The sequence below is a fragment of the Argopecten irradians genome, chromosome 7 (assembly GCF_041381155.1).
Source record: "Argopecten irradians isolate NY chromosome 7, Ai_NY, whole genome shotgun sequence".
Lineage (NCBI taxonomy): Eukaryota > Metazoa > Mollusca > Bivalvia > Pectinida > Pectinidae > Argopecten > Argopecten irradians.
The window spans coordinates 29,407,163-29,423,906 of record NC_091140.1 but is presented as its reverse complement, the minus strand read 5'-3'; the positions used below and the strand labels follow the sequence as shown (position 1 = coordinate 29,423,906).

The 16,744-nt window shown below is 40.0% G+C and overlaps 1 protein-coding gene across 3 annotated transcripts in view; it reads right to left on the bottom strand.

Annotated features, from left to right (window-relative positions):
• Window positions 1-16,744, bottom strand: part of LOC138328078 (E3 ubiquitin-protein ligase HERC2-like) — a 96,956-nt gene that overhangs the window by 62,145 nt on the left and 18,067 nt on the right. For all 3 annotated transcript variants that reach the window (XM_069274689.1, XM_069274691.1, XM_069274690.1), the window contains exons 3-11: window positions 16,440-16,557; window positions 8,541-8,741; window positions 5,195-5,414; window positions 4,648-4,908; window positions 4,054-4,339; window positions 3,054-3,215; window positions 2,461-2,664; window positions 1,713-1,864; window positions 193-452 (exon numbers count right to left, since the gene is read on the bottom strand). In XM_069274689.1, coding sequence (XP_069130790.1) covers window positions 193-452; window positions 1,713-1,864; window positions 2,461-2,664; window positions 3,054-3,215; window positions 4,054-4,339; window positions 4,648-4,908; window positions 5,195-5,414; window positions 8,541-8,741; window positions 16,440-16,557 — 1,864 coding nt within the window. The remainder of the gene's footprint in view (window positions 1-192; window positions 453-1,712; window positions 1,865-2,460; window positions 2,665-3,053; window positions 3,216-4,053; window positions 4,340-4,647; window positions 4,909-5,194; window positions 5,415-8,540; window positions 8,742-16,439; window positions 16,558-16,744) is intronic.

Sequence of the window (16,744 nt, the reverse complement as noted above, 5' to 3'; positions counted from 1 at the left end):
TGTTGTCTTCATGACTAAACAATTACAATAATAACATTGAAAGGCAATTCTGTAAAAGCTGCATTCAGCGAAAGTTAATCTCTGTGAACAAGATCTTGAAAAGTTGCCACAAAATGTCGGTTTACAGAACTTGGATGTAGTACTTAAAGCCAATAGTTGTTAGAATAACTAGTTTTAGATACAGTGACTGACCTGTGTCACTGACTGCGATAGTCTGGGCGTCCCCACTACCACAGGCCATATCCAGAATACGGTGGCCCTTGAGTGTCTTGATGAGGCCTGGGAGACACTGGTCCTCAGTACTACCATGTCCCAATCGTCCGTAGTTTCCTCGGCCCCACGTGTACAATTCCCCATTGACAGTACGAGCAGCACTGTATGTACTCCCACACGATATCTGGACAATCTGTTTACCTGACAAGGCAGATATCAAGGTCGGTTCCTCTCTAGATCTGGAAATAAAATGATGTCTTACTATTTGTCAGGTATACAGATAAATCTGTTTGAACATCCCTCTTTAATGAGCAACCCTCTGTTCTAAGGGACCACTTCAATTCCTAAAAGCATACTCACTGCATTTTTTTCATATTAAATGGTCCTCACACTACATCACCGGCAACCACATAATATCCTGTGGTTGCAAAAACTGTTTTGGCCACCAGTTTAGAAATGGCTTGGTCATACATAGCTTGGACAGAGCTGTACTTTATCAGGAGAGTGTGGTCTATAAACATTTGGTCTCCTGTCATAACACAAATATATTGATATTCCTGATTCCAATCGCTACCTTACTAAAGCAAAGTATTGTCACTGGATCACATAATCCTGGCATGAGGCAAAAGTCGTTCATTAATGATGTATATATACATGTTGTCTCCACCTCTGACACGTCAATCATCACCATTTCCCAAGGAGAATACTTACATGTAGTCTCTGTGTCCGAGACCTCCACCCAGGTTAATACTAACGTGCTGTCTCCATGTCCGAGACGTTCACCAAGGAGAATACTTACATGTTGTCTCCATGTCCGAGACGTACCCAAGAGAATACTTACATGTTGTCTCCATGTCCGAGACGTACACCAAGGAGAATACTTACATGTTGTCTCCATGTCCGAGACGTACACCAAGGAGAATACTTACATGTTGTCTCCATGTCCCAGACGTACACCAAGGAGAATACTTACATGTTGTCTCCATGTCCGAGACGTACACCAAGGAGAATACTTACATGTTGTCTCCATGTCCGAGACGTACACCAAGGAGAATACTTACATGTTGTCTCCATGTCCGAGACGTACACCAAGGAGAATACTTACATGTTGTCTCCATGTCCGAGACGTACACCAAGGAGAATACTTACATGTTGTCTCCATGTCCGAGACGTTCACCAAGGAGAATACTTACATGTTGTCTCCATGTCCGAGACATACACCAAGGAGAATACTTACATGTTGTCATGTCCGAGACGTACACCAAGGAGAATACTTACATGTTGTCTCCATGTCCGAGACGTACACCAAGGAGAATACTTACATGTTGTCTCCATGTCCGAGACGTACACCAAGGAGTATACTTACATGTTGTCTCCATGTCCGAGACGTACACCAAGGAGTATACTTACATGTTGTCTCCATGTCCGAGACGTACACCAAGGAGAATACTAACGTGCTGTCTCTTTTGTCCGAGACGTACACCAAGGAGAATACTTACATGTTGTCTCCATGTCCGAGACGTCCGCCATCACCATTTCCCCAGGAATATACTTCACCATCACTGGACAAAGCAAGGAAATGTTTACCATCTGGATGGGACGAAATCTTAACCACTTCTCGATCACCAAAGCCACTGACTAATTGCAGTCCCTGTGTTGATGTAACACAAAAAAAAATATTATTTAACATCATTTCAATTAATTCACATCATTTCAATTAATTACATCATTTCAATTTCATACAAACTATGTAAGGTTTCAATTATGTAACATTGCAATGGTGGAAATTTCAGTCATTGAAAATATAAATATACATGGTAATAGCCTAATTAAGAAATGCTGAGATCTGATTAATCAATAAAACTCAACCTAACTTTAAATTGTTTGTTACTTTGTACTAAGCTACATTATATTGTAATTGTTTTAATCACATAATCAGGATTTCAGATTTCTGTGAAATACTGTAAACCAACTTTCATTTACATGCTATTAACTTTCGCAATCCAAGTAAATTCACGAAAGTTCATCTCGACAAATAAGTATCTACATCATTTATATTGATCGGAATTATGATTCAATTGTTAAATCCGTGAATATTAATCTCCCCAAACTTGTTTTGAAATGCAAATCGTGAAATTTAATAGCCGCAAAAGAGAGTTGATTTACAGTATAATAATCTTAAACCCTTAAGACTGTTTTATCTATGACTTCACAATTATGAAATCTGTTATTTGACCTCTAACCTACCGGTGTCTCTGTACTGTAATACATGGTATAGAGTTTTCCATTTTTAGCCAACACTAGTATACATCGTTCAGCACACGTTATCTGTAGAATTCCTCCCACATCAGAGAAGAACTCGAGGAGATGTGGACCCTGTTTACTGGCCCCGGTGGCCCAGGCCTGCCAGCCCCAGCTGCAAACTTCCTGTGTCAGGTTGGTCCTTAGGGACTGAAAAATCAAACCTTTATGTTAACTTAATTAGACAAAAAAATGATTAGTTAATTAATATTTTATGGTAATTAGCTATCTAAATAAATATACATCATACATATCATCAATACTATGTTATCTAATTTTAACTAATAAGGTGGCCAGTATGAGGTCAACTTTGTATTTGCCAAACAAAATGCACCTTACCAAATATTATAAGTGTCAAGTATTCCAAATGTTGTCTATAGTGGTTTAAATTTGCTGGCCATTATTTTGCGTTTATTTATACGAGGCATATTTGCAGAGGTTAAATTAGCGGTTCAGAGTCTTAGAATCTTTAAACCATTGTTGATGCATTTTGAAAATATGACAGTAACTTTATTTTTAGTATGATGGATGTGACGTACCTTTTGTGTGTGTGAGGGTGGTAGGTAGGGGCTACAGAATCTGTCTAACTGTGACATAATGACCACTGCTGATTGTCTCAGGTCCACCGGCGTGTTAATGTTGTCAGGGTAAGACAAGTAGTGGAGGAAACAGTCAGTCGGACTCACGCTATAGATCTCCGACTGTAATAGAAACATTCACAAATGTTAAACAAGTTAATCTATAAATAATCAGGAAGGCAAATCTTACACAAATTGAGAAATTTATTTGGCTTTTTCTTTCACTAGATTATCAAACAATAATTCATTTTAAATAAAAAAAATTGTATTATCAATGATACAAAAGTAGATTTTAACAAAATACAATTCAATACATAATCACGTTATTAAAACCAAACACAAGAGAGCCATCGCTCATCTGGTGAATTCAGTAAATATGACACAACCTCATATTTCATACATATACAAACACTAAATCTATATGTGGCTTAATTAGAACTTGACACAGCTGTGTCATGTACTGCAAATATCTAGATTGAATCAACATGAACCTTTCTCATTCAAAAGAAAATCTAAAGCATAATTAACAAGTTGAATATTCATTCATATCATTAAAAAAAGTCTGGCTAAATTTACCCTATCCCTCAGGGCCCCGAGGGGGTCAGCTCAACCATTTGTAAAATTTTGAATCTCAAACCCATAAGGATGCAAAATAGAGGTGGTATCATTCAAAGAACATTTATAGAAATACAGCCCAATTTATCCCTTTTGGCCCTCAGTCCTACAATTTGTACATTTTGAATTTCCAAACTATAAGAATGTTACCAGACTGATTGGTCAAATTTGGTCGCCTTGTTTCTCAAAACAAACTTTAAGTACAAACTGACTTAAGTCTCAAGTTTTCATAGAAGTTAATTATGGAGAAAAACTTAAGATATGACTTAAGTCACACTTTTGTTTCGAGAAAGGTGAGCTATAAAAACAAGTTAAAAATATATAATGTTAATGTGTATACACCTACCTCCTCCCATTTAGGAAGATGACAATGTCTAGATTTCACCATTTGAATGTTTTGAAATCGTTTTAGGAATGGTATGAGTGGAGCACTGTGTAAACTACTGCTGACTCGGTTATCAAAGTCATGTCGACTGTTGTTCCAGAGGTTCAGTAGCAGAAGTACTGAGCTGAGCACATGACTTAACGAGCCTCTCTGTATAGAGAGTTCCAACAGGAGAGACAATGCTGTTTGCTGATCCTGGACTGGGATTTTACTTGGTGTCTTGGAGCCTGCAGTTCCGCTCAGGTCACTGTGACAAATAGATTAAAGAATTTGTGAATATTTAAAAGGTTACCAATATATTATAGGACCTTAAATGAGTGTTCGATCATTTCAGAGAGCTTTTATTTTTCAGAAATTCATATGAAATGAAAGTGACAAGATACTGTTTATCAGATTACAACTGTACAATTGCGTAGATTTAAGTGAATTTAATGTCAAAATGTGTTGCAAAATGAAGTGAAGGCTGACATTTTATTGTTCCTCTTTTCAAATTTTGACGTCATATCATTGTTTCCTGATCACAAGAAGTTTATAAGAATTAACGAAGAAACCTACCCTGCCACCACTAAGTGAAGAAACTTGGAAGCCCTCTCTACGACCTCTAACCACACAGACGACACCGATCCCTCGTCAAAGAGTGTGGCCTCAGGGAGTGATTGTAGTGCCTCCAGGGATTCCTGTAGAAGCTCACTGCATAAATCGGCATCCTCTCCTGATCGCCAGGCACGCCGAAGGAATGCAAAAGCAAAACTCAGGGCTGCCCTGGACCCAACACGTGCTAGACCCATGGTGGCTTTTTCGGCAGGCTTCACAGAACTAGGGGAAAAAAGTCAGAGGTAACCCAAACATATAGCACAATAAGCATAAATTGTCTATATCTGAAGATATCTAAGCAAAATAATCAAACATTTATTATATGCAAAATTATCTAATAGCGTAACCTTTTTGAGTGAGTTTTATTATGGTAAGATGTACTGAATGTATTAAGTAAAGGATGTCCACTTGAACAATCTATATAACATGAACAATATACAAATGGGTCAGTGATGTCTATGGCATATTTAAAAGCCTTGTGACAGGTAAAAGGTATATAAAGACTTACCTTTTCTGCTTGCTGAGGTTTGTCTGGTTTGCCTGACTTTTCTTGGTAGGTGTTCGCCCCTCTGCTGGAGACTGGCGACTGAGAGCTACAAAGTAGCGTTCCATGACTGCAAGTCGCTGCTGTAGCCGAGTCACAGACATTGAACTGCATGCTGCTTCTGTACAAAGCTTCTGATGTTCGTAAAGCTGGGATGTCAGGCACTCCCATAACTGGCTTGAATCTGAAATAATTACACATAAGCCAGTTAGACCCAACAACTAGAGAGTAACAATACATCAAACTATAAATATATTGCAATTTTATGCCCCTCAACTCAATCAAGCGATGGCAAATTCAAAAAGGCGATAACAATCGCCTATAATAGTACCCCAAGCTATCAATAGTTTCAAGTCGGATATTTTTTCTGTAACTTGGACTTAAATGAAGTACTCACAGAGGTTTGATAGAACAACAGACTAACAGTCAAGATAGTCTACACGTCTTTGAGGGGTGGGGAGGGGTTAAGGGTACACAATTAACCTGGCTGTTGTTCCCATGTCTACATGTCTATGAGGGGTTGGGGAGGGGCTAAGGGTACACAATTTACCTGTCTGTTGTCCCCATGTCCACGTGTCTATGAGGGGTGGGGAGGTGTTAAGTGTACACAATTTACCTGGCTGTTGTCCCCATGTCCACGTGTCTATGAGGGGTGGGGGAGGGGTTAAGGGTACACAATTTACCTGGCTGTTGTCCCCATGTCCACGTGTCTATGAGGGGTGGGGAGGGGTTAAGGGTACACAATTTACCTGGCTGTTGTCCCCATGTCCACACGTCTATGAGGGGTGGGGAGGGGTTAAGGGTACACAATTTACCTGGCTGTTGTCCCCATGTCCACGTGTCTATGAGGGGTGGGGAGGGGTTAAGTGTACACAATTTACCTGGCTGTTGTCCCCATGTCCACGTGTCTATGAGGGGTGGGGAGGAGTTAAGTGTACACAATTTACCTGGCTGTTGTCCCCATGTCCACGTGTCTATGAGGGGTGGGGAGGAGTTAAGGGTACACAATTTACCTGGCTGTTATCCCCATGTCCACATGTCTATGAGGGGTGGGGAGGGGTTAAGGGTACACAATTTACCTGGATGTTGTCCCCATGTCCACGTGTCTATGAGGGGTGGGGAGGGGTTAAGGGTACACAATTTACCTGGATGTTGTCCCCATGTCCACGTGTCTATGAGGGGTGGGGAGGAGTTAAGTGTACACAATTTACCTGGCTGTTGTCCCCATGTCCACGTGTCTATGAGGGGTGGGGGAGGGGTTAAGTGTACACAATTTACCTGGCTGTTGTCCCCATGTCCACGCGTCTATGAGGGGTGGGGAGGTGTTAAGTGTACACAATTTACCTGGCTGTTGTTCCCATGTCTACGTGTCTATGAGGGCTGGGGAGGTGTTAAGGGTACACAATTTACCTGGATGTTGTCCCCATGTCCACGCGTCTATGAGGGGTGGGGGAGGGGTTAAGGGTACACAATTTACCTGGCTGTTGTCCCCATGTCCACACGTCTATGAGGGGTGGGGGAGGGGTTAAGGGTACACAATTTACCTGGCTGTTGTCCCCATGTCCACACGTCTATGAGGGGTGGGGTGTTAAGGGTACACAATTTACCTGGCTGTTGTCCCCATGTCCACACGTCTATGAGGGGTGGGGGAGGGGTTAAGGGTACACAATTTACCTGGCTGTTGTCCCCATGTCCACGTGTCTATGAGGGGTGGGGGGGAGGGGCTAAGGGTACACAATTTACCTGGCTGTTGTCCCCATGTCCACACGTCTATGAGGGGTGGGGAGGGGTTAAGGGTACACAATTTACCTGGCTGTTGTCCCCATGTCCACACGTCTATGAGGGGTGGGGAGGGGTTAAGGGTACACAATTTACCTGGATGTTGTCCCCATGTCCACGTGTCTATGAGGGGTGGGGAGGGGTTAAGGGTACACAATTTACCTGGCTGTTGTCCCCATGTCCACGCGTCTATGAGGGGTGGGGGAGGGGTTAAGTGTACACAATTTACCTGGCTGTTGTCCCCATGTCTACGTGTCTATGAGGGGTGGGGGAGGGGTTAAGGGTAAACAATTTACCTGGCTGTTGTCCCCATGTCCACACATCTATGAGGGGTGGGGAGGGGTTAAGGGTACACAATTTACCTGGCTGTTGTCCCCATGTCCACACGTCTATGAGGGGTGGGGTGTAAAGGGTACACAATTTACCTGGCTGTTGTCCCCATGTCTACGTGTCTATGAGGGGTGGGGTGATAAGGGTACACAATTTACCTGGCTGTTGTCCCCATGTCCACGTGTCTATGAGGGGTATAAGGGACACAATTTACCTGGCTGTTGTCCCCATGTCCAGTGTCTATGAGGGGTAGGGAGGAGTTAAGGGTACACAATTTACCTGGCTGTTGTCTCCTTGTCAACACGTCTATGAGGGGTGGGGAGGGGTTAAGGGTACACAATTTACCTGGCTGTTGTCCCCATGTCTACACGTCTATGAGGGGTGGGGAGGGGTTAAGGGTACACAATTTACCTGGCTGTTGTCCCCATGTCCACACGTCTATGAGGGGTGGGGAGGAGTTAAGGGTACACAATTTACCTGGCTGTTGTCCCCATGTCCACACGTCTATGAGGGGTGGGGTGTTTAGGGTACACAATTTACCTGGCTGTTGTCCCCATGTCCACGCGTCTATGAGGGGTGGGGGAGGGGTTAAGGGTACACAATTTACCTGGCTGTTGTCCCCATGTCCACACGTCTATGAGGGGTGGGGGAGGGGCTAAGGGTACACAATTTACCTGGCTGTTGTCCCCATGTCCACACGTCTATGAGGGGTGGGGGAGGGGCTAAGGGTACACAATTTACCTGGCTGTTGTCCCCATGTCCACACGTCTATGAGGGGTGGGGTGTTAAGGGTACACAATTTACCTGGCTGTTGTCCCCATGTCCACACGTCTATGAGGGGTAGGGGAGGGGCTAAGGGCACAATTTTACCTGGCTGTTGTCCCCATGTCCACATGTCTATGAGGGGTGGGGGAGGGGCTAAGGGTACACAATTTACCTGGCTGTTTTCCCCATGTCCACACGTCTATGAGAGGTGGGGAGGGGTTAAGGGTACAAAATTTACCTGGCTGTTGTCTCCTTGTCAACAAGTCTATGAGGGGTGAGAAGGGGTTAAGGGTACACAATTTACCTGGCTGTTGTCCCCATGTCCACACGTCTATGAGGGGTGGGGAGGGGTTAAGGGTACACAATTTACCTGGCTGTTGTCTCCTTGTCAACAAGTCTATGAGGGGTGAGAAGGGGTTAAGGGTACACAATTTACCTGGCTGTTGTCCCCATGTCCACGAGTCTATGAGGGGTGAGGAGGGTTTGGGTCGGTGAGCCTCCTCCTGTTGACGAGCTTCCTCCTCTCGGTCAAGCAGCTGACAGGGGGTACAGTTACATCCATTGTTAGGTCCACAGTGTCCATTACAACATCTGCAGGTCAGTCCCCACATACCACAGTAGTATTTCCCTGTCTCCCCTACAACATGTAAACCATGTACAACTTGTAAACAGTGTTCAACATAGTAAACCATGTACAACATGTAAACCATGTACAACATAATAAACCATGTACAACATGTAAACCATGTACAACATATAAACTACAGTAATACCACATGTAAACCATATACAACATGTAAACCATGTACAACATATAAACCATGTACAACATGTAAACCATGTACAACATGTAAACCATGTACAACATAAAAACCATACAACCATGTACAACATGTAAACCATGTACAACATAAAAACCATACAACCATGTACAACATAGTAAACTGTGTACAACATATAAACCATACAACATATAAACTACAGTAATACCACATGTAAACCATATACAACATGTAAACCATGTACAACATGTAAACCATGTACAACATATAAACCATGTACAACATGTAAACCATGTACAACATGTAAACCATGTACAACATAAAAACCATACAACCATGTACAACATATACAACCATGTACAACATATAAACCATACAACATATAAACTACAGTAATACCACATGTAAACCATATACCACATGTAAACCATATACCACATGTAAACCATGTACAACATGTAAACCATGTACAACATGTAAACCATGTACAACATGTAAACCATGTACAACATAAAAACCATACAACCATGTACAACATAGTAAACTGTGTACAACATATAAACCATACAACATATAAACTATACAACATATAAACTACAATAATACAACAAATCACCAATGGCTAACTTACACCCCACTACCTTCCAATTTAGACCAGGCACACCAAATTACATACTGTTTTTGAAAATAGGACCATTATATTTCTATTTGCTTACAGTTGTAAATGAATTAGACCTAGCTATATATATATATATATAAAGATACTGTAATTGACAATACAAATGGGGCTGTAAGCCCATAGATAATAGCAAAAGTATGGCCTGATCAGAGATAATATGCAAAAGTATGGCCTGTAAGCCCTGCCCCTTTGATGCTGTCAAGGTCCTTTAAATGTAGCCATTTCAGCCCTTTGGCGAACCTTTAAGCCATGTCCTTTTTGGTTCTTTGAGGGGCCTTAAAGCTCTGTCACTTTAGACCCTGGGGTCCTTTAAGCCCTTCCCCCATCAGCCCCTGGAGGTCAGTCTACTTTTATAGTTTTCAAGTCTTACATTGTAGCTGATGTTTTTGTAATTGATATGAATAGATTAATTACAATAACGAAGAAGTTTTTAAATTACTTTCAAGCAAATTGCTTTTTGTTTTACTTGATGCCTCTAATAGGGGAAGTTTTGGACAAAATTGTTAAAAATGTTTTGTTTTGTTTTCCTCTTGTTTGTTCTTCTGGTTAAAGGGGGCAGCTAAACATGATATTTTTTTTATTTATTTATGATTGTTTGTTGGGGGCTGGGTGCTGTTTGGAGGGGTAGGAAGTGATAAACAAACCTCTATCACTGTGCTACACATGGTTTTACTATCATTACTAGGCATGCATATGTTTAGTACATACTGATGAGGTCAATGGAGTTGTTTTTGGCACATGCCAACAAACGCCTACAATGAGCTAAGCCCTGAGGTAGGTATTACCTATAGTAACACAGGAAATGTGTCAAATACTCTTACATGGACTAGATTGAACAGCAGGACAATCCACACCAATTAACTTCATCAATACGTTTTCATAAACATGTATTGAACAAGCGGCCCAGAGGGCCTGTATCGCTCACCTGGTTTGTAATGCCAAGTAATGTTCTGAATACAGGTTCATTGTTTCTTTTCTGAAGGAATTTGAATATTTACCTCTAAATCCCCTATTGGGCCCCGCCCCTCCTGCCCCCTGGGTATCAGAGCCAAAATTTATACAAACTCCGTTCTTATTCCCCCAAGGATGTTTCTGGCCAAATTTGGTTACATTCCATGCAGAACTCTATGACTAGTAGCGATTTAAAAGATTCACCTCTATTTCCCTTATTGGGCCCAACCACTCCTGCCCCCGTGGGGTCAGAGCCAAAATTTATACAAGTTCTGTTCCCTTTCCCCCAAAGATGTTTGATGCCAAATTTGGTTACAATCCATGCAGAACTCTAGGACAAGTAGCGATTTATAGGATTTACCTCTATTTCCCCTTTTGGGCCCCGCCCATTATGCCCCCCGTGGATAAGAGCAAAAATTTATATAAACTCTGTTCTTATTACCCCAAGGATGTTTCTTAATATTTTCGCGGATCAAATTTTCATGATCAATATCATCCCCATGAAAAATAAGCTGCTATACAGTATCATACTGTATTCTGCGAATTCATTGTTGACAATTTCCACAAGTAAAGGAGACGACAAGGTGTGTATCACACACACAGAAAGGAAATATCACTGCCCAGACACTGATGACCTATAGCTAGTAATGAAGAGGTACTTCACCATGCATTGGCGTTCAACAGGTTGGCGTAACGTTATTATGAATCTGTCATACTCAATTTGCATTCCCTGCTGCGTGATTTGACATCAATCCAGAACTATGCTGGGTTTTTTACGAGACCCTTTTTTGCTTTTGTTTGATTTATGCCTGTGTACAAAGTGAGGACACGTAGAGATACAGATATAAGTACCGAGCTATACAACTGTCTGTACATGTGGGGAATTCTGTCATTCATCGGCATTAGAGACCTGATAAGAACAAGCACCTGTTGTCATACACAATATGGCTCAGTCTGATGGACATGCCAAATATTACTCAATCAATGATATATGCCAATAGTGATAACTGTTCTTCTGTTTGCTACGAAATGATACCTGGTATAATTATAAATAGTCAAACTTGTCTATTAGGACCACCCATGGAAACACGTACAGTGATCTTTATAGTCAGCTGGTCTTTATATACACGGCAAATTGTGTTGAAATTGACCATTAAGAACCAATACAGGTTTGAATGTTAATCAGTTATCAAGGTTTGTAAGACCTACAAGGTCACAATAAGTAGAATTGGTATACATAGGTACAATACAAATTGTCCGGATTTTAAAAGTAGCTTTACATTTTCCATCTTCTAGATTTACTGCTAGTATTTTTGGAGTACTTTTTAACAGCCCAAATTTTGTGACTTAAGATGGTTGGTAAAATTACTAAGAAAACAGGTTGGGGGGGTTGTTTCTTGGAGACAGGGAGTTTATTGGTATAAATTTGGTAGATATAGACTGGACATCAGACTCCGACTTGTTGATAAGAATTTCTCAGTTGAGTTCTAATATAAGATTATCTCCCCCTAGTTTGACCCCTACAATCAGACATGTAGTAACAACTAATAGTGATAATTTATATTTCTTAAACATTCCTGGCCAATCTACAGTATACCAATTTAAAGCAGAGAAAGGATATATTTACGATGCAAACCTGTGGCCCTTTAACTGTTATATCATCACAACTTTGTTAATTTACTTCCCCTACTGTGTATTTATATATCAATTTAGCCTCAAGCAGTATCATCTTTGCCTGCAGTTTAGCTCAAGGATTCTTTTTTTATCATTTAATGTAAAAAATGCCAGAGTGTAAACTGTTCTCCATACTCAAAATATCAACAAACAGAGAGGGTGTCTGTTTTCTTTCATACATAAATACGCTGAAATATTCCCAGTATAATCAAAGCCACACACTCACTAGCCGTCTATTGAGGAAGCGCTCTCACTACTACCAACAGATGAATGTGTGTAATTTAAGATCCATGCCAGGGTGTGTGTAAATATAGCTTGTGTATAATTTACTTTTTTTGTTGCTTCCACCAATTGTATGGTTATGAAGCAAAAAGATAGATCAATTATCAGAATACAGAAGTAGATTTTGATCGCCTTTTTACATCTCTCATGACGTAAAAAAGACCCTATACAAATCAAATACCAGTTTTTACTGCTAAATGAAGGATGGTTTGTTTCTTGGTTTGTTTATTGTAACATTCTAGTAACAGACAGGGTCATTTAAGGATTGCCAATTAAGGTTAGCAGGAGATGGAGGGAAGCTGGAGTACCTGAGAAAAACCACCAACCAGCAGCAACTGTAACTGGCAACTGCCACACATGGGTTTCAAACTCGCAAACCAAAGGTGGAGGTGACAATATCTCAAGGCATCATGACCATTTGTCCATAATGGCTTTTACTAATAAAGGGTAAAAAAGTGAATAAAAAATAAAGTTTGGTAAAATCTGTTTTAATCTTTTTGGACGGACGGTTAGAAGGAGGGAAGAGGAAGAAAAACTTGTGTAGAGAAAGAGAACTTAAAGAGGAGACTGATGTGTATTGGGGGTTGGATATTTAGGCAGTAGGACCAGGAGGCGATCTGGTTATGTGAACTCTCCGTCATCACCCTATCTGATGACGTAAGTGAGACTAGCACACGTACTCCTCCCAGATCATTTACACTCTAATATACATAAGTTATCGGGTAAAGTGCAAAGCCCAGCACTAGCTTGTTTTTTTGTTTTGAAATGGATAAAATCTATCTATGTATGTTTGGTGCCAATGGAAAGGCCAGATGGGGCATATATCAACTGGGGCCAGTTTCAAAAATATTCCTGAATTTTAAGAAATTAATTTTCTTTACTTAACATTGATCTCCATACAAAGGCTTTACAGAAGTTATGGAAAGACCTTTAACTTCATACTTTTTTCCTTTACTTCCCTGTAATTTTTTTTTTTTTTTTTTTTATTTATAAGGATACTTTTAACTTAAGCAAGGATTTATAAGAATTCCTTAATTAATGTTAAGGATTTTTTTCTGAAACCCACCACTGGAGTTATTGTTTTTGCCTTGATGCTGACCAACAGAGCACCAAACAGCAGACAAATACCTATACAGGGTATGTAGTCTCCACATGTCCCCTTCACTATAATACTTAGTCTGAAGCAGACTGACTTAAACTCTGATAACTCCCACACAAACCATGTACAAAGCACAAGGACTTTCTCCAGTAGAGAGTACCATAGCACCACAATCATAATATACAATCAGTTTTATGCGAGGTAACAATCTTATTTCCCCTGCTGGAGCTATTTTTAAAGTGATATCATCACTGTTATAAAGACATTATAACCAGCCAAGTTGTTGATAGACGGAACTGATGCCAGTCAGGTTAAAAGGTACAGCTTATTTCTGGATCCTGGCATTATCATGCATTACAATAAAACCATCCTGTGAAGCAGGCTAATTATGGTGTTCAGGTCTCTCGTTCAGATCTTTTATCAATCAGTGATTTTACAACTTATATACTCTGTTCTCCAACAATAGAATACAGAAAATCTGCATAAAAGCACATGAACAATATATATAGAAGCAGGTCCAGGTCCATCTAACTCCCTTCAGTACATGACACTATATACAACACAAAAGCACATGAACAATATATATAGAAACAGGTCTAGGTTCATCTAACTACCTTCAATACCTGACACTATATTCAACACAAAAGCACATGAACAATATATATAGAAACAGGTCTAGGTTCATCTAACTACCTTCAGTACATGACACTATATTCAACACAAAAGCACATGAACAATACATATAGAAACAGGTCCAGGTCCATCTAACTACCTTCAGTACATGACACTATATTCAACACAAAAGCACAGGAACAATATATATAGAAACAGGTCCAGGTCCATCTAACTACCTTCAGTACATGACACTATATTCAACACAAAAGCACAGGAACAATATATATAGAAACAGGTCTAGGTTCATCTAACTACCTTCAGTACATGACACTATATTCAACACAAAAGCACAGGAACAATATATATAGAAGTAGGTCCAGGTTCATCTAACTACCTTCAGTACATGACACTATATTCAACACAAAAGCACAGGAACAATATATATAGAAACAGGTCCAGGTTCATCTAACTACCTTCAGTACATGACACTATATTCAACACAAAAGCACAGGAACAATATATATAGAAACAGGTCTAGGTTCATCTAACTACCTTCAGTACATGACACTAAATACACTTGCTATACCTGGCATAGGCTAGGGTCTTTAGGCTTTGAATTACAACAACTGTTTCTTACTATTTCAAATGCAGTGGTTAAGATGTTTCAACATATTACCACAAGCCCTCCATCCCACAAGTTTGAATCTCATGTGGAGCAGTTGCCAGGTACTGACTGCTGGTCAGCAGTTTTTCTCCAAGTACTCCGGCTTTCCTCCATCAACAAACATGGCACGTCCAGGATGTTAATAGGACGTTAAGCTTATAAAACCCGAACCCATTATTTCAGAGGAGTTTGAGCTAAACCTCTCAGCTGGAACTTAAGAAAGAGTTGAGGTGTGTGGGTGGGTTTATTTGTATTTCTGATTAACACAGGTTCTGTTTCTCTTAGTATGAACAAGATTCTATTTGTCTTGGTATGAACAAGATTCTATTTGTCTAATGAACAATCACATGTTGTCAATAATTGGCAAAAGTAAAACCAATACTTAGTCGTTCCTAATTATATCAGTGTCAGAAGGATTCAGGAAGTAGTCAACTAGGGGTCATATGGGGGTCAACACATCATGTAATGGATCTTCTAATTATGCTTCCTGCAGGTACACTGACCAGTGGTCAGCCTATGTGTCAGTAGACTTTATTATGGTGTTAACATCCACTACAGTACACTGACCAATGACTCAGCCTCTGTTTCCACAATGAACACACTGACCAATGGTCAGTCTCTGTATACCCTATAATTTTACAATACATGCACACACTGGAGTCACTGGGTACATTGACCATTGGTCAGCCTCTGTTTCTATCCATCATGTAGTGCTATATCCACACTAGTACTGGACACACTTGTTTACCAATGGGCAGCATCTGTATCTGTCAACCATTTAGTATTATTCTACACACATTAAGCAGTCTGAATTTAAGTTCATGTGTCTCATAGTGCCAATTAACATTTATTTTCTAAATTCAAAGCAGAGGTCACAGTCACCTAGTTTTAGTATGTGATGCATCATTTCTCCTATAAGTGGATTAACATACCAAATATGAAGCTCCATTTAATTTCCTTATAGCATAAGAGATAGAGCCTGCACAAGCTTTTATCTAAGGTCAAACATCAAAATATAGGTCACAATGACCCGATTCCAATGACACAGTCTCATCTAGGAGGACGTACATACCAAGAATGAAGTTCCAAATCATTATATATAGTATAGGAAATAGAGACCAGACACTGTCAGATGGACAGATAGACCCAAACCTCTAGAAACCCTTGGCTTCCGGTGAGAGACTTATAATCATTCTAAAAATTAAAACCGAGTATCTGGACTTTTGTGTTGTTTTGATTACTAAGTATTTTCACATGACTTAATATAATGATAGACATTTTATTTGTTTTACCAAACAAATATTTTCTGTCCACTACAGTCAAACACACAGTGGTGGAGAATACTTTTCAACACAATGTTTAAGCTATTCTCATTTCAAATACAATTGACTTTGTTTTATCTGAGAACTGTTTTAGAGATTACTGGTAGCGCTAAATGTCACGAGCCCATTAAATTACATAGTAAGAGTCTACTTCTGGTACATATGTCTGCCTGCGTAATCACTTGATATGAACTGATTGAAAAGGACATACATGATGCTTTAACTGTATTCATATACTATAGAAAATAATTGGGGAAGAAGCCTTACCTTTCCTAGCCAGGACGCCGGCACTATTGATCAGACCATCATTGTTACTAGCAGCTATTTCTCCATCCTTTACCAGCTCGTTCCACAACTGGCTCAAGCCATCGCGCTGAAATGCTGCCTGAAGTCAGAAAAGGAAACATTAGGAATAGTATAGAAAATCAAAATTTAAAAACCTTTCTGTGACGATATAAACAATCATCGATCAAGGTTCTGATTTCTCAAAACAAAAATGCAGACTTAAATTGAAGTTGATTTTTTTTGCCTTATGTAACTTATGTGAAAATTTTGACTTATTAAAAAACAGT